General features: G+C 51.9%; 1 protein-coding gene across 2 annotated transcripts in view; it reads right to left on the bottom strand.

Moving 5' to 3' along the window:
* The window catches only part of TPCN1 (two pore segment channel 1), a 50,323-nt gene extending 29,995 nt beyond the window's left edge, over nucleotides 1-20,328 (bottom strand). Inside the window, exons 1-2 of one of the 2 annotated variants that reach the window (XM_036276549.1) lie at nucleotides 20,150-20,328; nucleotides 17,871-18,107 (exon numbers count right to left, since the gene is read on the bottom strand). In XM_036276549.1, coding sequence (XP_036132442.1) covers nucleotides 17,871-17,982 — 112 coding nt within the window. In that variant the 5' untranslated portion in view covers nucleotides 17,983-18,107; nucleotides 20,150-20,328. Of the gene's footprint in view, nucleotides 1-497; nucleotides 539-17,870; nucleotides 18,108-20,149 lie in introns of those variants that run through there. The other variant, XM_036276550.1, reaches the window with a different exon arrangement.
* Nucleotides 20,329-25,916: the final 5,588 nt, after the last annotated feature.

A 25,916-nucleotide genomic window follows, 5' to 3' on the forward strand; every position in this document is an offset into this window, starting at 1 on the left:
GTTCAGCTGGGGTGGCATCCAGGGCAAAGGCTCACTGGGGAGATCCCAGGGGCTTCCTCGAAGCAGGAAGTGAGAGCTGTGAGGGGCTCCCTGTCCCTCTGGTCACCACTGGGCATGAAGTCCCAGGGGATGGTCGGTCCCCACGTCCCCGATGAGGCCCACTGGGTCTGTCCCGGGTCGTCTGCCTGGGGAGTCTCAGAGCCCCGTGACTATCAGCACCTACCTGCCCTGGTGACCTGCTGCCCTGCCCTGACCTACTCGTGCCCACCTCGGCCGAACCCGCACTTCCTGGGAGTAGGGGTCCCTGGGTAAATGACCGGTGCCCACATCTTTCAGAGCATCCCCTGCTCAAAAAGAATCCTGGCCACCAAAGCAGCAGGTGGGCCCTCACCCCAGGTCCAGCCCCGTTCTGTGTGCTGGCCCAGCTCACACTGGTGATTATTAGAGACCAAGTAAGAATCAGCATGTGCGACCTAGGACTTTGGCACCGTCCTTACCCAGGGCAGGGCGGGTTCTTCCAGAAGAGCTGGAAAGGCAAGGTGGCAGCACACCGGGAGGGCCCCGGCCGAGGAGACAGGATGCCCTCACCACCAGGTCATCAGAGAGCTGACCCTCCACCACCTTCTCCAGGAAGGTGACGGCTGGCCCCGGCCTTGGCATTGCTGCCTCGGCAGCTGGGCTGCAGACGGAGGGAAGAAGGGAAAACACGCAGCAGGCAGGAGGGTGGGAGAAGCCGTCTTCCTGGCTCTCAGGCAAACCAGTTTCTCCGCTTGAAAGAGGTTTCAGAGGGGCTGGAGGAGGCTGACCAGGGACACTCCTGGCAACGGGATGTTCCCATTCGGTGCCTCAGGGAAAGCTCCCTGGAGAGGAACATGTTGTTCTGCACTTTGGGTGCCCTGGCCAGAGAGCGCTCATGCGAAAAGCAGTCGACAGCCTTTTCAGACCCGAGACCTCAGTCCCCACAGATTTATGCAACATCTGCCCCTTAACTGCCCTCCCTGTGTGCTGGCAATCAGCCCGGGAGGTGAGCTAAAACCACTGGCAGGAGAAGGAACTGGGAGGGGAAAAACGCCCTGAACTGATAGGCATTAGAATACAAAACAACAACAGAAACTCTGCCTCCAAGTATGAGAGCAGTTCCCATCCGGAGGACAGGCCGACAAACCAGGATGACCTGTTTGCACAGATGGTAACGCTGATGTAACAGGGCCCAGACGCTCCCTGCAAAACAGCTGGCTGCTTTGCATGCAGCCTCTGAAACAGCCCTGCGGGGAATCCGCGGTTTCCGTTCGCTGGAGCACAGCGTGCAGCAGCACCCTGGTGGTGCTGGGTAAATAGAAACAGTTTCCATATGCCGGCCATAAAGTGGCACCGGGGAGGACAGGGAAAGAACAGGCGGAGGGAGGGCTTCGGTGACCCACCCCCCACCCAGCGAGTGCAGGATCTGCTGGGCAGGGTAAACCACGGGGCCTTCCTGAGGGACTTGGGGCGGGAGGCTGCTTTGGAGAAAAGGCCTGTGAGCTCCTTGCCCATGGGCGGCAGCTCTGATCAGAAAGAATGAAGGGCAATGATTGTTCTGGGCAGGTTTATACTGACGACCCGACCGCCATGCAATCCTCACTCCCTTTCATTCTCTATGTACACAACCTGGAGCATTCTCAAACACACACACACACATACAAACACACAACCTGCACATCGCTTCCAGACAAAAGATCACCCTGTTCACCCAAGTCCACTCCCAGCTGGACCCCTCCCCTCCCCCGGTTCATGATCTAATCCCCAGAGCCTCAGTTTCTTCATCCATTAACTGGGACCGGTGCCAACCGTGCTCTGGGCATGGCAGAAACAAATGCCAGTACCCACAAAGCACTTGGAGCCATCCGGAATCTGGTGCCCACCAGAATGCCAACGAGCCATTGCCCGACCGTTCGCCAGTTGTCGCTGAGAGCCCCACTCCATGAGAAAAAGCTTGAAGAGGGGAGGAAAATAAACCGGAGTGACACTGATGAGTTTTCCAGGCGTGGCGTCGCCACACCGCGTCCGTGCCGGCTGGCTCTGCAAGGGCCCCCAGATGAAAATCGGGCAAGAGACACTTTGCAAAGAAAGCAGAAAGCACATTTCCTCCTGCTCGGCCTTCTCCTGCTGGTGACTGGCTGCAAGGTGGTGCAGGAGGTAGACCCACCTTATCCGTGCACGTTAGGAAAGGCTGCAAACCCGGGCAGGGACCCGGGCCGATATACTGACCTCCAGAAAGGCGAGAACTGGCACAGGGCCCTCCCAGTTGAATAGCTGGACTCTAGCCTAAAACCCGTCCTGCCAAAAGCTTAAGCCAGCAGCAGAAAGGAAAGACGAAAAGCTCACTCAGGCCTGCCTGTCCCATGGGTCAAACACTAGGGAGGGGGAGGGGGAGGCCTGGTTTGGAACTGGCCAGGATAAATGCCCGGAGCCACCTCCAACTTTGCTTCCGGCCAGCTGACATGAATCTAAGTGGCCAGATCCAGAGGGATTCCTTGTCCAGGACATAAGGCTGGTCATAGAAGGGCCTTGAACTGGCTAGAAGGTTGAGCCGTAACGAAGGAGATGAACGGAAAGGCAGGAGGGGCTGGAAAATGAGCACCCCTTAGTGATCGGTGGTAGTGATCACTGCGCAGGCGTCCACCCCCACACTGGCCACACAGGAACCTCGCATCCTGAGGCTGCAAACCTGACCTTGAGAGCAACTCTCTGGGATTAAGAAATCAAGTGGTAATTTAAGGGAGAAAAGAAGAGAGGGTGAAGTTTACAAAGGCTGACTTTCCAGATACAAATAAAGAAGGTTTAATTTAAGGAGACATTCAGCACCTACTGTATACCAGGCATTGTGCTAGGTGTCAGGTTTTTTTTAAATGTTAGCCATGAATTCTGTCCTCATGGGGTTCACTATGAGGCGGCGAAAGAAGGAATGTAATTCCGGTGCATTAAAGTCATTTGTTGCCCTGGCTGATATGGCTCAGTGTTGAGTGTCATTCCGTGGAACACAAGGTTGCCGGTTCGATTCCAAGTTGGGGCATATGCTCAGGTTGTGGGTTTGGTCCCAGGTTGGGGTGTGTACCAGAGGCAGCTGATAGATGTTTCTCTCTCACATCGATGTTTCTCTCTCTTTCCCCTTCCCTTCCTCTCGGTCTAAGATCAATAAAAACATCATAAATAGCCCTGGCCAGTTTGGCTCAGCGGTTGGAGTGTCGGCCTGCGAACCAGGGAGTCCCGGGTTTGATTCCAGTCAAGGGCACGTACCTCGGTTGCGGTTCATCCCCAGCCCCGGTTGGGGTTGTGCGGGTGGCAACCAGTCGATGTGTCTCTCGCACATCGATGTTTCTCTCTCTCCCTCCCATTCAGTCTAAAGATAAATGTAAAAAAAAACACAAATATCCTCAAGTGAGGATTAAAATAATAATAATAATAACAAATAAATAAAGTAATTTGTTTGTTACAACAGCCTAGAAAAGGATGTGACAACAGCTACCCTCCGTGGGCGCGCTGGTGGAAAGGGGCCGGGAGTGATTCGGGGGGGATGTCTGCACAGGCTTCTGAAGGATGAAGGGGTGTCACGAGGTGGATGGGGTGGGGTGGAGGCACATTCCAGAGACAGGGAAGATCAGCACACAGCACAGAGAAGCAAACAACAGGGCTTGTTTGGGCAGCCAGAAGGTTCAGTAAGCCCGAAGCTTAGAGAGCCAGAGATAAGGCTGATGCTGCGGGAGTGATAACAAGAACTGCAGCTCACACTCAGCACGTACTGTGCACGAGAGTTCTGAGGGTCAAAAAGCCCTATGAACCGCACACTGGTAGCATCTCCAGTTTACAGAGAGGGGAACTAAGGCCCAGAGAGGCTGAGTGATTTGCCCAAGGTCACAGAGCAAGGGAGTGGCCAAGCTGGGGTACAAACCCAGGCAGCCCGAGCACCCACCCTCTTCCCCCCGCCTGCAGGAGCAGCAGGTGGCTGTAAGCCCTGTTAGGGAGACTGGACTTGAACCAACGGGTTCTAACAGCGGGGCATTTTGACCACGTGCACCAATCAGAAATACACAGCCAAAGTGGTCAGTCCTAGTCAACATCGTAATCCCATCTACAAACATCCTGCTCAGGCAAAATGCAAGTTCCTCTTCCCAGGGGAGCCATGGTGAGCTCACACTGACAGAGCAGTTAATCTAGGAGCCACTGAAGCCATTTCTATCGGCTCATCCTCCTCGCCACCCTTTGCGTGAAGAACCGAGTCTTGGCGCCCCCTGCAGCGCCCCTTTGACCCAGGCAGAGGGAGAAGAAGTGGTTTGCAGATGCCTGCTGGTAGTTTCGTGGTGAGGCAGAACCTGATTTCTCCCTTCTCTAGTCTGTGAAGTTCAAGGTCTAATTTGCAGTTGTGCTTCCTGTGCCCCTGGGTTTATTATGAAACAAAAGGCTTTCACTCCTACCAATCACTCATCACACAGTATTTACTGAGCATCTACCATGTGCAAAGGGCTTCAGATGCTTTGGAAAAAAAAATCTGTAAAGACTACGCACCTCTCAAAGGCCCTGTGCTTCACACACAGCCACACACACACACACACACGCAAACTCCACTTTGTTTACCCAGCGAACAGTGCAGGACCTGTGCGAACATCTGTCCGTGTTCACTGGGAAGCATCAGAAATGCTAATTGTGGAACACACAGGGACGGGGGCGGGATGGCAGAGGAGCAAACGGAGACGAAAGGCATTTGTCACTGCACACGGCACTCCCTGGGCCCCTGCACGGGTCAGCAGACCAGCCGTGCTAAAGGAAAGGCTGGCGGCCAGCCATGCTCTCCGTGCAGGCTACTGGTGTCAGCTGACGCTGTCCACGCGGCACAGATCAGAGGTCCACTCCAGCCCCTAGCTGGGAGCACTGGGGGAGGGGGGGCTGGACCCAGCTTGCGTGAACACTGGCCACGCCCCCACGTCTGCATCTGCCACAGCTAGAAGCTCTGCCCTTGGGGAAGTACAGTTGGCAGGAAGTCTACATCCTGTAGAGAGCTTGATGGCCGAGGCATGTCACGTCCCCAGGGGCCCGGGCTTGCCTGGCTGGTGCTGCTCCCGGAGGAGCTGGTGGGGGCCTGGCACTGGGCTCAGCCTCCTCTTCCTAGTCCTCAGTTTCCCCTTCCATGGAGTACAGAAGGCAGCCCAAAAGAGGCATCACCAATAAAGAAAAATATAAGAGGAACCAAGAAGCCATCTTCAAGAGTGGGCAGAAGACGAAGCTACCGGAGCTGACTTATCTCTGCAGTGCACCGATGGTGGTCAAGGAAGTGAATGACTGTTCCCCGGTTTGCCACAACCAGATCCTTAAGAAAATGCCAAAACCAGCTAGCACCCCTTCAGCAGAAGTCGATGTTCTACGGGAATTTCCCATTTAATCCTTACAGCATCTCTGAATGGAAGCATTCTTATCCCCATTTTACAGATGCAGAGACTGAGACTCAGGGAGAAACCGAAGCTCAGCTCCTCATTCAAGGTTCACGGCTACCGAGAGGTGGTGCTGGACATCCAAGCCCATCCTTTGCTACAGATGGAGAGGCTGAAGAAAGGTTAGCTGCAGAGTACCAGCAGACAGACTCGCTCCCCGAACACACACACACACACACGTTCCTAACAACCTGAGAATTCTCCCAAGCCTCCCCTCTCCAGATCTGTGAGCCTGACACACCCTGGGGCAGTGTCTGACCCACAAGGAAACAGCATGAAACGACATGCAACAAAACCAAACGAGCCAACATGCCTGGAGGCTGACGGGGCTTCGGCTCTGTTAAAATCTGAGCCCTGTCGAGGCGACCAGTCTGGCTCTGGGGTGCGCAGTGAAAGCTGTGATCCCAGACAACGAGGCAGGCCAGCCAAGTGTGAACAGCCGAGCCCGCAAGAAGAGGGGACCCTTGAGAGTCACAGAGAGAAGACATCACGCTTGTCGACGACCACCCACAAGTGAAAGCCAACGCATCCGGCAACTTGGAGTGGCTCCAAGCCATTAGCCAGCATGGAGCGCAATCGCTCTGCCTGAGCTGATTTTCAGCAAGAGCTAAAAGAATAAGAGAAAAAAATAAAAACCCCAATCTAACAAAAAGAGAGATTAACAAGACAGAAAGGCAGCCTACGGATGGTAGGGGAGTGGAGGGGTGAGGGAAGGTGGGAGTCAGCCACGCAGGGAGGAGACAGCAATTACGGGGCCTGTGTGGGCTCCTGGAGAACAGCAAAGCCCTAAAAGCAGAACCCTAAACATCCGAACACTAGGCTGCTCCTACAGGAAGCAGGGGCCAGGCCCTGCCTGGGCTATTTCTGACCTGATCACGTGTCAATGAGTCTCCTTGTCATCCCAGATGGCTCAGGGACAGGCGAGGCCATGACCGACAGAGTCACTTGGGATCCTGGGTGTTTCTGGAACCTAATGACTCACTCCCAGATATGTTACTTGACAACTATGTATTATGTACTCAAGGAATATGTAGAAAAGCCACAGTCTCTGCCTTTGCGAAATTCATGCTACCAGAATGAGGCACCGTTATACTTAACATCAGGACCCAAAACAGAACCTACCCAGGTGTTACACTGGGTTCGACACTATACCTTCCTGCCCTGACCAACCCAGCCAGACCACCTCAAACGGGCATCACAGAGACACAAGAAAGAAACCCACAAACAGGTTAAGCCTTGACGGAAGGGAACGTGGTTGGCAAAACCCGCCTCAACACTGGGTGAACCGAGGGGTATTCATCATGCTGGGACAGGATGATTTGCCAAACTCAGCCCTCCTGCCCATATTTCACATTATCTACTTCACCAGAAATCCATTTCCTCACTACCTTTAGGAATTCATCACGGCACAGAGCAAACCCTGATTCGGTACAAAAGACATTAATCAAATCTATCACGTGCAGGGAGGGGCTGGGTATCGAGGGGGCCTCTGTGCATGGAGAGCAGAGGATGAGGCGCCAGCAGTGTATGGACTAGGAGAGGCTGTGGAAATACAGCCACCACCCTGACCGGTTAGGGAGGGTTAGGGAAGGCTCCCAGGAAAGGAGGACAAAGGTCTTCAGCTGAAGTGGGGACAGGTCAGAAGCAAGAGAAAAGCAGCCACCGGGAGATTTGGCAGTGAAAGCGGTTTAGATAAGAAAAGAAATGAGCCCAGCTGGTGTGGCTCATTGGATTGAGCGCAGTCCCGTGGACTGAGAGGTCTCGGTTCGATTCCCGGTCAGGGCACATGTCCAGGTCTCAGGCTCGATCCCCAGTAGGGGGTGTGCAGGAGGCAGCCGATCAATGTTTCTCTCTTACATCGATGTTTCTATCTCTCCCTCTCTCTCTCAAAAATCAATAAAAACATATTTTAAAAAAGGAAAAGAAACGAGATCGTGTGATTACTGAATAAATGAGATCATAGGAGCAGCCCCAAGTTTTAAAATGCCTGATTATTGCTTCTGATGTCCGGAGTGGAGGAAGGGAATGGAGGGCAGTCCGCCAGGAAATTGCTCATGGCCTGGAAAGGGCCGGGGCCACTGCCAGCCATCTGGGGCCAGGCAGGGCACTTGGTCTTCAAAGGCTGTCACTTGATCCAAGGACTTGGCCTAACTCTCACCAAGTGAGCAGGTCTCAGTTTGTGGTTTCCTTATCTACACTTGGGGGTTAATAAAACTTTCAAGGCCACTAGAGCCTGGGCAAGGCCCGAGGACGGAGGTGGCAGGGCTCTGCGACGGGGGTGTACCCCATGCCGGCCTGGTCCTCAGCAGGCCACCAACACGGGCTGAACCAAGCAGCCCACGGCTGCACTGTCTGCCTGGGCAGGTTACTCCCTCCCCGAGCCTCAAGTTGCACATCTGAAAAATGGGCATGAATCCCGACTTCACAAGGGCTATCAGGATAGCCAGCTACTAAACAGGTTGGCACACACCCTCTCTGACTGCGACTGGTTGCTTGTTGCGTCCAGTAAGAGTAACGAGACTGGCTCTGAGGAAAACTAAGAAGACTTTAAGGTGGGATAGAGGATATTCTGATTTGCAGTTACTGGATCCATTGCCAGGCCAGGGAGCGGGGGGGCGGGGGGGACCCCACAGAGCACTCGTGGGAGATGTTGGTGAGTGCTCCAAACACAGGCTGAAGCCACCAAAACGTTCACCCAGGAGATGCCCCGAACACAGCTGAGTCTTCCAAGCCCCTAAATCATGCCTTTAAAAACAAGCAAACAAAAAATACTGCTGCAATATAATGCTATTGCTTGCTCCTCTAGCTAAAATATAGTGGGAAAGAGATCCAAAAATGCTTTAGATTTTGTAATCCAAATACCCCAGGTGTATTCCAAGAAGCCACTTCCTCGATATATGAAGGGAGGTTGTAAGGACAGATCCAACCCCCCTTTCTCCACTGAGGAGAGACACAAGCATGAAGGCTTTCCTGCGAAGGGGGAGAAGTTAGATCCGCGCCTCCTGCTGAGCAGATGGAACTTCCTGATTAAGTCTGGCCTCCAGTGGACTGGTTAGGGGCTGTGTCCGTACCCTGGGACAAAGCAGAAGCTTATCTGCCGGGATACAGTCAGGAGCCACGCCTTTGAACATCAGGACAGGAGGTCCTTTCTGATCCTAAGAGCAGGGCATGCTGGGATCAGGAAAAGCCTGGTGAGATGGGGGCGGGACACAGCGAAACATGGTCATCCCACTCTCTGCTTTTCTTTCTTTCTTTTAAAAAAAGAAATTTTTTTTTCTTTAATGATTTTAGAGAGAGAGGAAGGGAGAGGGAGAGAGAGATGGAAACATCGATGAGAGAGAACATTGATTGGCTGCCTCCTGCATGCCCCCCACTGGGAATTTGGCCCACAACCTGGGCATGTGCCCTGACCAGGATTCAAACCAGTGACCTCTTGGTACATAGGCTGATGCTCAACCACTAAGCCACACCGGCTGTGCCCTCTCTCAGCTTGTCTTTCACGGACTCCTTTCTCCTTGCCAGATGCAGCCCCCACACTTCTAATCTGAGAGGCAGCCTCCTCCACCCAGGCCAGGTGAGCCGTGGAGTGCTGAGGTGCAGTGTTGCCCCACTGTGCCCTGGGTGCCTAGTGTGAGGCAGGAACTGCACTGGCCTTCAAAGCCGCACAGACAACTGGCCCTCCCCTAAACCTTCCACAATTAAAACATGCGCCACAGCCCAGCCGGTGTGGCTCAGAGGTTGAGCGTCGACCCAGGCACCAACAGGTCGCCAGCTCGGTTCCCGGTCAGGGCACATGCCCAGGTTGTGGGCCCGATCCCCAGTGGGGGCATGCAAGAGGCGGCCAAAAGATGTTGTCTCTCTCGTTGGTGTTTCTATCTCTCCCTCTCCCTCCCTCTCTCTCTAAAATCAGTAAAGAAAAAAAAACCTCAAACACGCGCCACAAGCGTGGTGTGTCACGTACTGACTCGCTTCGCCGCCAACCAGCCCACGGAGCCACACCGCGTCTGCTCCGTTCCTCATGATCTCCGTGGCAATTGTTCTAGGTCCTTAAGAACTTTGTCCCGGCCAGTGGCAACGCTGTTAGTATTTCCAGTTGACCAGAAGGCCACGATTAAAAGAAGAACTAGAAGATGAAGACTAGTTGTCCAGCTTTTCTTTTAAACTCCTAATGAATGCTTGAATCTGTATTCCACCTCGCCAAGTCAAACCTAAAACACTTCCCAGCCAGCTTGTGTCCATGGCCACGAACAGAGAAGATGGTGGTCAAGTTGGACAGAATGCAGATAAGAAGAAAGGGGAAAACGGGCCTCCGGCAAAGAGAGGATCCTGTGAGCCACAGCACAGAGGACGAAAAGAATAAACAGAAAAGGAAGCTGAAGGCGTCCGTGGGAGGTGCGCCCGCCTGCTCTGTCCCTTCATCCTCTCTTGCCTGACTTGAAGCCCACTCTCTAGATCCAGCCTCGACTCCACAAGTGGCTGAAATCTGGTCTTTCTCGGAGCAAAGCACCTAGAGACAGAGGGGACATGCCCCAGCCGGTTCTGATTGCCACTGAATGCCTCCACCCAAAGGTGAAGAGTACCATCTGGGCCGTGGACAGCTCACTGGCTGCTTTTGTACTGCCTTCTTATTTTGTTCTAACAAAAAGCTAAGACTGAATTGGTAAGGGATAGCCCACTGACCAGATCTGACTCGCTGACTGTGTTTAACAAATATAAATCTGTTGCTGATATTTAAAAGTCAGAAGACTTCGCTCAGCCAGTGTGGCTCAGTGGTTGAGTGGCGACCCCTGCACCAAGAGGTCGTAGGTTCGATTCCTGGTCAGGGCACATGCCCAGGTTGTGGGCCCGATCCCCAGTGGGGAGCATGCAGGAGGCGGTCAATCGATATTCTCTCTCATTGATGTTTCTGTATATCTCTCTCTCCCTTCCTTTCTCTCTAAAATCAATAAAGGGAAAAAATATTTTAAAAAATAAATGTAAGAAGACTTCTGATTAAAAGCGTAGGACTTGACTTCTCTTGAAACATCAGAAAATATGAGATCCACGTGCTCACGAATGGCCGGAGGGAAGTGGCAGCCGCCCCTGTGGAGGGCACACACCATGTCCCAGGTGCCCTGGGCCTGGGACAGCTGAGCTCTCAGGTCCTTGGCTCCAAGGTCACTTCAGCTGAACCAGACCCTCACAAGTCATCTGAAAAGAGGAAGAACTACGCATTTTTACAACTAGATAAGAACCTTTAACAAGAAACGAAGAAGGCAAAGGGGGTCCCACGCAAAAGGCAATCAAGCACCAATGGTCTAAATTGGTTACCCAGTCCCAGAACATTCTCCAGCCAAGTCCCGAGGCGGGGCCTGGGAACCTGTGACCTCGGGAATCACCCGCTTCAGCAGCACCAGCTGGCCCCGAGTCCCGTGCCCTGACCAAGGCTGGTCCTCCCTTTCCCGGTCCCAAACCTCGACTCCTGTGAGTTGCCATTTTCAGCCCAAACTGTCTTGTTCCAACCCCCACGAAGTAAAATTTAGCCCAGTGCCCACGCACAGAAGAGCTGGGGGAGGCGCACATGAAGGAGAAAGCTGTAGGTGTCAGGGCGGGAGAACCGTGGCTGTCCTTCGTGGGGGTTTGTGTTTTCTCCCGCTTGCTCGTGTCCTCTCGTTTCCCTGTGATGATCCAGCGCAGCGTGCGCAGTGAAGCCCCCTCAGCTTTGCTATTTTTACAATTTGCAAGGGAGTTCTTGGTTCGGAACTCCCATTTGGAAGAAATGCCTTGTAGGAAATAAAGGTTTAAGTTTTTAAAAAGATGAAGATAAAGATGGACACTGGCCTCCTTTTGGCAAAGCAAGTTCACCCTAAAATCCTGCCTCTTCCGCAGAGCTTTATTTTTATTTTTTATTTAATCCTCACCCGAGGATATTTTTCTATTCATCTTCACATAGAGTGGGAGGGAGGGAGGGAGAGAGGGAGAGAGAAAGAAACATCGACATGAGAGGGACACATAGACTGGTTGCCTCCTGCACAACCCCAACTAGGGCCGGGAACAAACCACAATCGAGGTACGTGCCCTTGACCGGAATCAAACCCACAACCCCTTGGTCCATGCCTGATGCTCTAACCACTGAGCACACCGGCCAGGGCTTCCACAGAGCTTTACAGCCTAGTGTTCAGCACTCGGTGAAGAGCCCGAGGTTGGGAGCCAGACACACAGGCTCAGAGCGGCCGCGGCACCTCCTGCTTGAGTGAGTCCCGGCCTCAGAGCTGTCTCCTCGCTGTCAGAGGAGCGCAGTGAAAGCACCAACTGGGAAGACCTGCGGGGGACCCAGTGGGAGAGGCGGCACAGGACAGCGCCTTGGGCACGGCCTGGCACGTGGCAGGGGCTCAGCGCCTGTGAGCCACTACCTGTCTTGCATGTGACTTCCTCGGCTTGGGCCGGAGGGACAGTCAGGAAATGTCCACACCATGGAATTCAGCCAGTGAAGGGCTGGAACGAGGAGCTGCCCCGTGGGCGTGGGGTGGGATGCGGGCAGTCTTGGTCCCTCGGTGCTCCTTCACAGAGCAGGGACTTCCCTCCTGGGTCCCTGTGCTCCATCTAATTGGAGGCAGCCCGGGGAGGGCACTGCGACCAGAAGCCACCAGAGGCACACTGCTGGGAGCCATCCCAACCTTCCCACGTCCCCTCCCGGCTCGGAGGCTGAGAAGTTGAGCGTTCTGGCTCATGAAACACTCTCGGAGCTAATGTGAACTCGGCCCCCGAAGGCGCCGGGTGAAGAGCGGTGCAGCCGGCGCTCCTGCCCGCACCCAGCTGCCACGGCTGCCATTTCCACGCGGCAGCTATCTGCGTGCGGAGGGGAGAGATGGCATTTCGTGGCAGGGGGGCCCGAGGCAACAGACAGGATCCCCCGCGAAGACTCGGAGGGCTGAGGAAGTGAAAGGCTTCGCGTGTTCGGTTACGAGGCTGGAACCCAGCATGCCGAGTGCTTGCTCATTTTAATTGGTGCCTCCGTCGGCCTGGTGACACCCGGCGTTCTGCCTTGGCGAGGCCCTGAGAAAGCCAGGGGAATGACTCCGGCGGAGCCAAATGCCCACACTCCCTGGGAGGCTGTGAAAGTCTAATTGCTGTTTGGTCTCCAGCTGCCATGCTGCCTCCGCTTCCCGGCTGGGCAGGGGCCGCCTGCTGGGCCAGGAGGGAGGCAGAAGGATCGGGATCTTGGCCTGGGTTCAGGACCCCTGCTCGTGTGCCATGATATTCCGAACAAGCCCAGTCTCTGGCCATGATAAAAACGCCTATGGCTGGTCGAGCACCACGTACATGAGTTCATCAATTCCCCGACAGCCCTCCGGGGAGATGCTATCATGATCCTACTGTACAGATAGGGGGTTGAGGCCTGGAGAAGCTGAGCCCCGCTCTCGGCTAGGATGGGAGGCCGGGAGCTCAACTCCAGAGCCCACAGGCCTGACACTCCACCACCCAGGGTATCACAAATGACAAAAGCTATGCAAGTCTCTCGGGCTTCGCTCTTAGGCAAGTACACTGGGGACACTGGGTCAGAGAAAGGACCACGGGCCAAGATTTATGCAATGGAGCCCACCTGGGGGTTGAGCGTCTTGGATACACACCCGCTGCTCTTTCCAGCTCACCTTGGCTGCCTCGCCCTAAAGCCAAGGGCTCTGGCCCCTCAACTGAGCCGGTGCCAGCACGAACACTCGAAAGGGAGCCGGGCACCGCGTTGACCCCCTGCGAGGGGACAGCCACCTTCCACATTGCTAGACATCACACTGGGTTCCAGGTAACTGCTGATGGCATACTAGGCACCAGGGTGAAGGAGGGAGAGGTTCTCCTCTGCTCTGTTACCTTGAGCCCTATCCAGGCATAGCTTGTCACCTGGCAGCCACAAACCACCACCACCAAAGTGGCCCGTGAGACTAAGTGCCCTGCCCAAGCCTCAGTCACCTCCCTTGCCCCCAATCCCTTCTTCACCCAGAGAAGGCACATAGTACTGGCCCATCTTAGACAGCTGTTGAGTTTAAAGGCAACGAGAAAGCAAAAGCTGAGTGTGACCAGAATCCCCCGGGGACAATCCCTCGTATTGCCCAGGACATTCAGACTGTGTCCAGTGGTGGTCTAGACCACGGCCCGAGGCCCAGGGCATGGGCTCGCTCTAAACGGCACTGTCCAAAGGCCAGCACCACTGACCTGTGTTCAAGGTGATTCCTAATCGCCAGTCTTTAAATACCTCTGCTCATACCTGCCTCCTTTATCAACCTGACACCTTCTGCCTATGAGTCATTCGTTAGCATCGGCAGCCACCCTTACAGCCCAGTGATGTCTGAGTCTTGGAGAAAATCCATTCTTGCCCATATAAGGAAACAACAAGCCTGAACCCTCCAGTTTCCTGCAGGGATAATGCCCCATCATAGGTCATCTCTAGAGAAGAGCAAAGGGCACAGGCAGTGCAGCTAAGTTCCTGGGTACCTGCATCCGAGCAAAGGGCAGGAGTGTTATGGGCTGAGTTTGTCCCCCTACAATTCCCAGGTTGAAGCCCTAACCCCCAGGACCTCAGCCGAGGGCTGTATTTGGAGATAGGGCCTGTAAAGAGGTAATTAAGATGAAATGAGGCCATACAGGTGGGCCCTAATCCAACCTGCCTGCTGTCCTTATAGGAAAGGATTGGAGCAGAGGCACTGACCGAGGGATGAACACGTAAGGAAACAGTGACAACAGGGCCATCTGCAAGTCAAGGAGGGGCCTCAGAAGAGACCAAACCTGCCGACACCTTGATCTTAGACTTCCAGTCTCCTGAACCGTGCGATGATAACTTTCTGCTGTGCAAGCCCCCCGGTCGGGTATCTTGTCACGGCTGTCCAAGCAGACCAAGACAAGGAACGCAGAAGCACTGAGCCAGAGGAAGGCTTTGGTGACAGCTGCCGGGTGGAGGCGGAGGCCAGGCTCGGTCAAGGCTCACAGCCCTAGAAAGCTTGCTTAGCTCCCAGGGCCCCGTGCCCAGGGAGCACCAAGCTGCTGAAGACCTACACCTGCATTCGGCCAGCTCCTTATATTCAAGGGTTCATCAGCCTCCAGACACTCAGCTCTGTTGGCAGAAATAAGACTCAAACCACTGGTTAGGAGAAGAGGCAGGAGGGGCTGCCGCCGACCTCTGACTACGACCCTCAGATGGCCACTCCCACGAGCTACAAGGCTCCAGAAACCCAGCTAGGTTTTTGTTTTGTGTTTTTTGTTTTTTAAATTTTGTTTCTTTACTGATTTTAGAGAGAGAGGAAGGGAGAGGGAGAGAGAGAGAGAAAAAAAATCGATGAGAGATTGATTGGTCACCTCCTGCATGCCCCCACCGGGGATTTGGCCCATAACCTGGGTATGTGCCCTGATGGGGAATAGAACCAGCAACCTCTTGGTGCATGGGTCGCCGCTCAACCACTGAGCCACACTGGCTGGGCATCAGCTACGTTTATTGAACTATGACTTGTTGAAGGTATCATTGAGCTAGGTGATAGTAAAGCCGAATGGAACTCAGGGCCTAGTAGGTGATCAGATGGCTAAATAATTACCACACAGTAAGCTACTTATACTCACGGGAGCCTCGTCACGGTACCAAAGCAGGAAAGGGTAGTAATCAGCCGCCAGAAAGGGAAAGTTCAAAGAGATGGGATTTTCAGCAGGATTTTCAAGACAGAACTGAAGCTCTGAGCAAACCAGAGGCTGGCAAAGGCATTCCAGACCGAGTTACCAGCAAGGTGGAGAGGTTTAAGAAGGTACAGGGGACTCGCACAACCAGAAGCAGTGTGACATTGCGGGCTAAGGGAGGAAATGGGACTGGTCAGGTTAGAAGGTGCTAGAACACACAAGGCCTCAGCTTTGGCTTAAGGGGCTTGGCCTTCATCCCGTAGGGGACAGGAAGGTCCTGGGGAGCTTCAGTTGGAGAAATTACCAGGTTGGACTTGTGTTTTAGACAGAATGTCAGACAACAGGGAAGGGGAAAGTTGGGTAGAAGGTCAATGCCAAAATCCGAGCATGAAATTACAAAGGCCTATACCAAGGGAGAGCAGGCCTTTTTCCTGAGAGAGGTCCTACTGTTTTCCCCGCCAGGCGTGGTGCATTACACCCACTCCTTCCTAGAGGTTTCAGCAAATGACCCAGTAAGAGGGTGAGAGAGGAAACTGAGGCACTAATGAACTCGCAGAAAGCACGATTTCCCTGGACCCTGTCAGATTTATATCTGTTTTTTCTTGAGAAACAAACCCAAATAAGCCACCGACTTCACCAAGATAAGGACAGTCCCCCTAGCAGCCTGTCCACGGTTAGCTTTATTGTCTTTTTGGCCTACTTCCTACCCACCAAGCCGCGTCATCGGTTCAAAACCCGATGTTGACATAGAACTAGGCTGCTCTTCCCACAGGATCCCGGAGGACAGCTGGACACCCTGCCATCAGCTCTGATACTTTGGAAGGACTTAAAAGTGGCACCCACAACACTGACCAGGATTCCGATTTAGACTCTTCAGCCTATTTCCAGAATGATCCACACCCTGAGCACATCAACCACCCTCCCTTGCAATCATTCTCTTGTTGGCCATGGACAGGCCACCCCCCTTACTAGGGTGTGTCCTACCCTGAAGTTAAGTCTGTGTCACAGTCATTACACCCCTTGCCCAAAGCAACTTACAGAGTGGCGTGAGAGGCAAGATCAGAGCAGCACAGCTGCTTACTAGCTGTGTGACCTTAGACCTGAGTTACCTAACTTTTCTGAGGCCGTTTCTTTCTCTGAAAATATAAATGATATCAATAACTCTATCTTGAGGTTATGCGATGAGGTAATATATGTAAATGCTAAAGGCCAGTGCTCACACTTTTTTTTTCTTTATTGACTTTTAGAGAGAGAGGAAGAAGAGAGAGAGAGAGATAGAAACATCAATTGGCTGCCTCCTGCATGCCCCACACTGGGGATTGGGCCCACAACCTGGGCATGTGCCCTGACCAGGAATCGAACTGGTGACCTCTTGGTGCATGGGTCGATGCTCAACCACTGAGCCACACTGGCCAGGCCCAAAGCTCACATTTATTTAGGGCTTATGAAGAAAAAAGACAAAGAGGAAATGAAGTTGGAGGACGAGGAGGAGAGGATAAAAGGGAGGAGGAGTCAGAGAAGGAGCTTTGGAATCAGACAGTCCTGGGTTCAAATCTCTGCTCTACCACTTGCTGGCTGTGCGACATCAGGCGAGAATACTGCCTAGCTTGCAAAAGGATCTTAGTTAAGTTAGCAGATAAGAAAGAGCTGAACATAAGCTTGCGAGCTCTAGGGCATTTAAGAAGTGTGCCTGCAATCAGTCACGGCTTTCTCAGCCCTAGTTTGCACTCTAACCTTCCTGACCACCCATGTACGCCACCCTAGATGCTGTGAACATGGCAAAGTAAGGAGAGGCTAGTTTATAGGGAGCCAGGCCTCGCACTACACTCCCATCCACAGGAACACTGCTCTCCTCCTCACTTCCAAGGGGAGCCTGCTGAGCTCCCTGAGACCCAGCTGAACTCTCTCTGGACAAGAGAGACAGGAGGGCCAGGCTCGTCTTTCCCTGGACCCCAGTATCTTCACTTGTGAACCACAGGAGAGCAATACCCCTCCATCCTGGCTCAGGCACACAGCCTGCGGGCGAAACACCTATTTGCTCAGGAGAGTGCTAGTTCCTGCCGTCTTAGGACCCTCCATAAAAGGCAAGTTATTTTAAGCCTCTTTTGGACCCAAGGCCCAAGCAAATGAAGCAAATGGCTTTGGGATGAGCACCAGGAAGGTTTTTAAGGCCTCTCATTCTGCCAGAAACACACTTAAACTTTAAAAAATTTAAAGCTCACAATCTCTCTTGGGTTCACTTTGTGCTAGGCTATGGTTCTAGGGGAAGACAAAGCGAAACCCCAAACCCTCAAATCAATGGATTGTGACAAATGTTTGCTCCCTTCCACCCTGTCCTGGGCAATGCAGGCATGGAGCCCAGCAGGGCGAAGCAGTCAACCCTGCCTTCCTGCCAATGGTTTCAGATTGGGACAGACGGAGGCCGGTATTGAAATCTGTTTCTTTTTTTAACCAGGAATGGGGCAGGGAAGCTGGCCAAGGAGCAGGTGTACCTGAGGTCATCACCAAGTGTCCAGGAGCAAAGCCAGGTGCCTCAGGTGCAAGTGGGGGGAGGGGGCAAGGCACTGAGGGAAGCAAGCACCCCTAGAAGCATCCCTAAATTGGGGGTGCAGGATTAGGACCCTGCACTCTCCCAGAAGTTTGTGTCAGATCCAAGGGGTCAAACACAGAGTCAGGCATTCAGGCACACGTGTCTACTCTCAGACCACCAACCTCACACCTCGGCCCTTAAAGTTGTCCCGTAACCCCCACCCCCAGCCCACCCTACCACCTTACTTCTGTTAGGCAGGTCCTCTTGGCCCAGGTCATTGGAGGGAGCCAGTGGGGCACTGCCACCCTCATCCAAGGTCAAGATGAGGGGAACGTCGTCATCTAAATGCATGGCCATGTTCTTCTCTCCTATAACCCTCAGGATCTGATGTCCAGGGCTGTAAACAGTCCCTGCTTTGCGCTCCCTTTCAAAGCCACTGGCCCAGAGGTGCTTCTCAGAAACTCCTCCATTTGATGCATCTTCTAGGGTTTGGGGGATAAAAAAAAAAAGAAAGACAAGTATTAAAATACAACCACTGCCAATGAATGTTCTGCAATTAGATAGTGGTGATGGTTGCTTAATCTTGAGAATACACTCAAAACCACTGAATTGTAGCCTTTAAAATGGTGGAGTATTGCAGTATATAACAGCATTTAAAAATGAGGGGGAAACTCATGTCTGGAGACTGAGATTGTGACTAAGATATTCCACCTCCAACCCTCTTTGTCCTTGTTTGTGTGTGTTTTGTAAAGACTTTAAAGACTTTAAAAATATATCCATTAAAATAATTGCAGTTAACGCTCGGTGAGTGCTTACTATGTACCTGTGACTCTTCTAGTAATTTTTTGTTGTTGTTGTTAATCCTCACCCGAGAACATTTTTCCACTGATTTTTTTTTTTTTTTTCAGATAAAGTGGAAGGGAGGGAGAAAGAGAAGATAGAAACATCTGTGTGAGAGAGACACATCGATCGGTTGCCTCTCACATGTGCCCTGACCAGGGCTGGGGATCGAATCAGCAACCCAGGTCCATGCCCTTGACCGGAATCGAACCTGTGACCCTTAGGTCTGGGGGCCAACGCTCTAACCGCTGAGCCAAACCGGCCAAGGCAAAAATCTTTTTTTTTTTTTTTTTTAAATTGATGTCCGGAATCACACAGCAAAAGTTCCCAGTTTCAAACACTCAGAACTAGCCTGTTACAGTTCCTATTTATACACATGCCCATTTCTGCTGGGGAGGACCAAAAGAAAAGCAAAGACTCAGCAGGTCTGATGACAAACCTTTGAACTTGAAAACAACAGCAGGTTCCTTCCTCAAGCTGTGGCCTTCTGGGCTCAATCAACTTTGCCTCCAGACTAACCCACTGAATGGCAACCCCGCAATTTAGTTCGTTCATGAATCATCAGAATAATGCCCAGCAGGTCCCTGGGCATCAATATCTTCTTAAAACAAGGCAGCCAACGCGAGCGCCCTTCTACTTGCTGCTAAGCCTGTAGCTTTCCACCCGGCGAACTTCCTGTGAGATTTTTTGTTTGTTTGTTTCCTCCAGATCTGGGGATTTCTTTTGCTTTGAAATCTCAGTACTGGAGAGACAGAAGAGGCCATCCCAAACGAGACACTACCATTTGGCTGTCTTCAGAATTACGTTTTATTTCTTTTCTTTTGGGTTCAACTTTTTAACCACAGATATTTCCAAACATAGTCAAAGTAGAGAGGATATGTAAATGAACTTCTTGGTATCCTTCACTTAGTTTTGACGATTAAAACCATTTTGCCATTCAGTAGCGCTGGTGTTAGAAATAACCTGCTTCACAGAGGAGCACTTAACCTGCCTCTTGTAAGTAAAAGCGAGGAAGTAGCAGCAGAGCTCAGATTTGGACCCAGGCAGTCTGCCTGTAGGGGACACCCCCTCCCCGTTCTCCCGCTTAACCATTACCTATCCCTCCTCCCAGAACCAGTCCTGCGATCCGAAGGCATTCACGCCGATCAGTTTTCAGAGGGAAAAGTGAAGCCAGAGCGGGGAAGGGACTTGGCCAAGGTCACACAGTGCAGGACGCCTGGGTCCTACCCAGTGCTCCCTCTGCGGGCTTCTCGCTCTATAGGGGACACAGAGCGAAGGGTCACCCCGAGGGCCAGGTCCCAGGAGAGGGCCAGCAGCCACCGCTGCCTGCTTCTGCGGCCTGACCCGCCACGGGTCTCCGCAGGGGTCGCCTGAGGGCGCCCGGGGACGAGCGGGGAGGAAGGAGCGGAGGGAAGAGGAGTGCAGGTCCAGCTCCACGTGCTCCAGCCCGGGCCCGGGCCCCCGCGTGGGGGTCGCCCAAGCAAGCCGGGACGAGGAGAGGGTGCAAAGCCCCGGCCTGGGCTGGAGGGAGAGAAGCACGCGACGACTTCCCCGCCGTCCCTCTGGGCCCGCCCAGCCCGCCTCCCAAACTCTCCTACAAAGCGGCACCCCCTTACGAGGCGCCCTCTGACACCTGACCCCTGCCCTCTCCTCGAGCCAGCCCTCGCTCCCCTCCGATTCTTACACGCGCCGCCCCAGCAACCCGGACCGCACGCCGGGCTCGGCACCGTGCAGCCCAGCCTGCCGGCGCCGCCGCCGCCACCAAAGCCCCGAGCCCGGACTGTTGCAGCCGCCGCCGCCACTTCAGCCGCTGCCACCACGGCAGCTGCGCCAGCTCTCTCACACACCGCCTACCGTCCCCTCAACCCCGCCGGCCCCGCCCCATTCCCCGTTAGCCGCAGCCTATTCGCTAATGAGGCTGCCATGAGGAGCTCTGATTGGCCAAGTCTCAAGTTCTTTGCCAGCTCTCGCCCGCTGCCGACGCACGACTCCCTGCCCGCCTCTTAGAGGAGGGGCGGGACTAAGAAGCTCCGCCCCTTTCTCCTCCCATCCTCCCCGCCTTATTCATTCAGCCAACTCAGAGACATTTTGGGCCTTTCTATTGGTGGAAGATCAGAGAGACGATGCCTCTGATTGGTCAGGCCTCGAGGTGGGAGAAACTGCGAGGAATTGAATGGTGAAAAGGAAAATCAGTCAGGTTCCGAGTCCCGCCTCCTGAGGTTGGCGGGTAACCTAGCAACGTAGGTACGTCCGTGAGTAACTTTGGGTAGAGAAACCTGGAGTCCTCAGAGAAGGTATGTGACCAGGTGGGGAAGGGCTGGGGATAAGGGGGAGATGCAGAATGGCGTCTAGACTGCTCTCCTTTGGCTCTCTGAGGAATCAGTAGCCCCCATCGCGATCCCGTCCCCGCCCCAAGTCCCTGCTCTCCAGCCCCAGCCTACAAGGACCATTGGACACCTAGGTGTCCCTGCCTGTACTCTGTCCCTCGGCTTATCATCTTCACGGGGCCGCTTTCTCATCCCTAAAACGTAGAGTCACATCGTAGTTACCTAATTTCAAGTCAAACCTAAGTGCTGGGAGTGAGAGGGTAGGTCATAAGTCCCCTACCATTCCACCCAACAGCCACAGGGTCCAGGGTAAGCATGCAATGCAAGACTTCTCCATGAAATGACTGTTTACATTAGGTCATTTTGATTATACTATTTTTGCCTTTTGTGCTAACTTTAAATTTTAATTCCCACCCCTGTCCTTAAAATGTGATTTTATTTACATAGGACACAGGCTTTGTTGTGAGCATTAAGTGAGGTAAGGCAGTGAAGAACTTGGCATGGAGCCTAGGAACACAGTACGCGCTCAGTGAAAAGTAGCATTTTTTCCACTTAAAACACATCTGTCCTTGATGCTTCCTGCTTAAAATAGCTCCAACAGAGTTATCTCTTTCCGTATCGTAAAAATTAATACATTCAACAAGTGTGCTGAGTGCCTACTACTGGGTGCTGAGGTGGAGCAATCAAAAAGTAACGTCATTCCTCCCCTCAGGGAACTTGTGTAATGTGAGAGAGAGATGTTAATCGAATACTGATACACAGATAAATGTAACACGACACCTGCAGAGATTCACTTCCAGAACGATGGAGCAAGGAGGTCAACAAATCCTCTCCTCAAAAAGCAACGAGGGCAGCTGTGATGGCTACATTTTCGAACCCATCGAATCAGGGAGACTTCTTTATTCCCTAGTCCCCATGTAAGGTGACGGGGAGGAAGTGAGAATGACAACTAGGATAACCAGGTCAGGACAGGACAAAAGGCCAAGGACTGAAAGTGGTGGCAAAGCCAAGAGTGAAAAGTAGTGAGATTTGAGTTCACTGTTCCTGTCTTGTCTGAATGCAAAAGTGTTGTTAGTAGAAAGCAAGAATCTAGCCCACCATTTCCTTTCCCACACGTCACCCACCACTGAGAAAGCCCCAAACTGCCTTTTGATTGAAAGCAGCTGTAACAGAGGCTGCAGGGTCATAGCGTCAATCTCCCCGCCTCCGGGCTGGATGGGCTGCCCAGAGAGGGCATCCCAGACAGTCTGCCCTGGTTCTGGGCGAGGCATCCCTCAGGAATACATTCCAGGCATATGTGGTCCAACCGAAATGCCAGAGTTTTAGCTTGGGGTTTTCACTTGGTTTGCAGTGAAAAGTTGAATTAGAGGGGTTAGTCTTCCCTGCTTGCTCAATTGCTAGGGGCCCCCACACAATTTCCTTTTCCCCTTGGAGAGAAGAGCTTAGGGCAATAAGGCCAATGTACCCCCTGAGTCATGCCTGAACATATTATAATATTTCCCTTTGAAGAGGGCTTTTAGCTCTCCAAAGGGCTTTCCCATATGCCAAGTCATTCTTCCTCCACCCAGCTCCTTCTGATGTGGCTAGGACAGGTATGTCCCAAGTACCAGAGAGATAAGGAACTTGCCCAGACTGATTCCAGAGCCCCTGACAGGGGTGAGTCATGCACCCAGGTCTCCTAACACCAGCTTGTAACTCTGATCTTGATTCTGTAACTGATGATGGTCTTAGATGACACAGATGTCTGCTTGTGAGACAGAGCTGGGACAGACTTGGACAGGCCCTCCTTTGAACCTGGATGGAGCACTAGGCTTGGGATAGGAAGGCCAGGAGTTTCATAGCAGAGCAAGGCCACCATGGCACGCAGTGGCACGCCACACTGCCACCCCTGCAGGGACATTTGGCAATATCTGCAGACATTTCTTTCTCCACTTGGTTGGAAACTGGTAGTGGGAGAAAGGTGCTACTGGTATCGAGTAGGTGGAGGTCGGGGATGCTGCCAGACATCCTACAATGCACAGGACAATCCCCACAACAGAGAATTATTTGGCTCAAAATGTCAAATGCCCGGCCAGTGTTAATCGGTGGTTGAGCATCGATCCTGCACCAAGAGGTCACCAGTTCAATTCCCAGTCAGGGCACATGCCCAGGTTGTGGGCCAAATCCCCAGTTGGGGGCATGCAGGAGGTGGCCAGTCAATGTTCTCTCTCATTGATGTTTCTCTCTCCCTCTCCCTTTCTCTCTGTCTCTAACATCAATAAAGAAAAAAAAAGTCAATAGTGTGGTGGTTGAGAAACCCTGTTCTAAACTGGTATTTTCATGCAACCAAATGCTACACACACACACGCCCACACATGCACACACACACACTTACTTTTCCCTTAAGGCCCTAGTTAATGAAATTGAGAGCGAACGTGATTACAAATCAAGATAGTTTGAAATACAGAGTCGGGGGAAAGTATCTCTTTGACCTTAGCTCTCAAATAATAGCAGCAGGTTATATCCTGCAACCAACCAATCTAATGGCTTTAACACCAGGGCTTTCTAACACAGTTGTTTTTAACCACAAACCAAAGAAATACATTTTCCTTCTGGACCCAGCAGACATGTGTTTAATTCCAAATGAATACTTACTATATGCAATGCACTCTGATATTTTCTATTCTCTTTCTTTTATTTTAAACTGGCGAATTGATTTCTTTCACTTGCTAAAGGGTCACAACCCTCGGTTTAAAAGAGACATTTCTTCGCCCTGGCTAGTTTTGCTCAGTGGTTAGAGTGTCAGCCTGGGGACTAATGAGTTGCTGATTTGATTCCAATCCAGGGCACGTACCTCGGTTGCAGTTTGTCCCTGGCCCTAACTGGGGTCGTGTGGGAGGCAACCATTTGATGTGTGTCTCACATGGATGTTTCTCTCCCCCCTCTCCCTCTATCTGAAGATAAATGGAAAAAATATCCTCAGGTAAAGATTACAAAAAAAAAAGAAGGAAAAAGACATTTCTTCAATGCTAGTGTTTTGCATTTTATAAGATTATAATTTAAATATTTTTTAATTTTTTTTCTTTATTGATTTGAGAGAGGAAAGGACAGAGAGAGAGAGAAACATCGATGAGAGAGAACATCAATTGGCTGCCTCCTGCATGCTCCCCACTGGGGATTTGGCCCACGACCTGGGCATGTGCCCTGTCCGGGAATCAAACTGGTGACCTCTTAGTGCATGGGTCGATGCTTGGCCACTGAACCACACCGGCCAGGCTAAATATTTTTTTAAGTAGGGGAAGTTTATTTTAGAATCCTAAATTCATTTCTAGGAAATTCTTCCTTCTGTCTGAAACAACCAAAATGTACTATCCACAGTTGGGTGTAACTAGAAATAAGCACTTCTGAAGCTACATTTTAACCAAAAGAGGAGTTAAAAATCATGATGAATTAATTTGTAAGGAGGAGGAAACTGGAGAAGGGTGAGTAGTTTAATGGATTTCTGTTCTCCATCACTCACAGAAAAACATGAATAATGTAGAAACCAGAAAAATTTTTAACAGAAATAGTAAAAATTGGGAACCGAACCCGGGACTCTCTGGTCCGCAGGCTGACACTCAACCACTGAGCAAAACTGGCCACGGCTTTTTTGTTTGTTAGTTTGTTTTTGTTGGTTTTTTTTTTTTTTTTTTTTTGGTACGTGCCCCTAGTGGGAACCAAACCCGGGACTCTTTGGTCCATAGGCCAATGTTCCAACCGCTGAGCCAAACGGGCCAGTTTGGCTCTTTATAAATGTTTCTCACAAAAACATATATAGTGTTCTGAGGAAAAGTACTATCTTCTAACTTAAGAAGTATCCAAATATCAATATTAAATTATCATTTTTGAGGTCATAAAAAAGTTATTAAAGCTAAGCATTATTGAACCAGGACTTCATTTCATATTCACAGCAGTTCTATCAACTGTGGGTCCCCTTACTGTCCCCAGTTTGCAGATGAGGAAGCCAAAGTTCAGAGAGGTTGATTGACTTGCCTAAAGTACACAGCAGAAAAATATTCTCCGGTGAGGATTAACAACAAAATAATAATAATAATAATCAATGAGAGATGATTCAAAGCTTCCCCTGAAATAATTTAGTCTCACTCACTTGCTTTTTTTTTTTTCTTTATTGATTTGAGAGAGAGAGAGAGAGAGAGACATCAATGAGAGAGAACATTGATTGGCTGCCTCCTGCATGCCCCCCACTGGGGCTCGGGCCCACAACCTGGGCATGTGTCCCGACTGGGAATCGAACTGGTGATGGCTTGGTGCAGGGTCGACGCTCAACCACTGAGCCACACCGGCTGCTCCTGATGAGCTTTCTTAAGGAGAACCAGATGGGATCACCGCTCACTCTGTTGTTACAAACTGTGTCTAATCCTGGGTGTGCCCATGAGAATGTGACACCAGCAGGAACACTTTGTGGCTGTAGAAAGATCAAGTCGTGTGTGTGTGTGTGTGTGTGTGTACACACGTACATATATGAAACAACAGATATGAATAGTCATATTTGTAGCTGTTAAGTAGATTGACTGTTGGAGGAACTGAATCTTAAACACTTCTGTTCTCTAAGTCTGCTTGACAGGATTCACCAAACCTGGACCGGCACAGAATCATTCCACTGGGTCCACCATCGAAGTCAGTCTTGAAATCGGGAGACTGGCCAGAAGAGTGGTTCGGGGTGCAGGCTCCTGAGACAGACGGCCGGCTGCATTCCTAGCTCTGTCACTTCCTAGCTGTAAGCCAAACATCCAACCCCTCTCTGCCTCCCTTCTCCTGTCTAAACGGAGGTGATAAAAGCTCCGGCCTCATAAGGTTGTTCTGAGGAATAAAAGAGTTAATTCATGTAAAGAATTTAACCCTGGCCTGTTTGGCTCAGTGGTTAGAGTGTCGGCCTGCAGACCAAAGAATATTGGGTTCGATTCTGATCAAGGGCACGTACCTGGGGTTGCGGTTCATCTCCAGCCCTGGTCAGGTTGTGCTGGAGGCTAACCAATCAATGTGTCTCTCCTCTCTCTCTCTCTCTCTCTCTCTCGCTCTCGCTCTCGCTCTCTCGCTCTCTGTCTCCATCCCTCTCTCCCTCCCACTCTATCTGAAGATAAATGG

This window comes from Molossus molossus, unplaced genomic scaffold, assembly GCF_014108415.1.
Source record: "Molossus molossus isolate mMolMol1 unplaced genomic scaffold, mMolMol1.p scaffold_m16_p_22, whole genome shotgun sequence".
Classification (NCBI taxonomy): domain Eukaryota; kingdom Metazoa; phylum Chordata; class Mammalia; order Chiroptera; family Molossidae; genus Molossus; species Molossus molossus.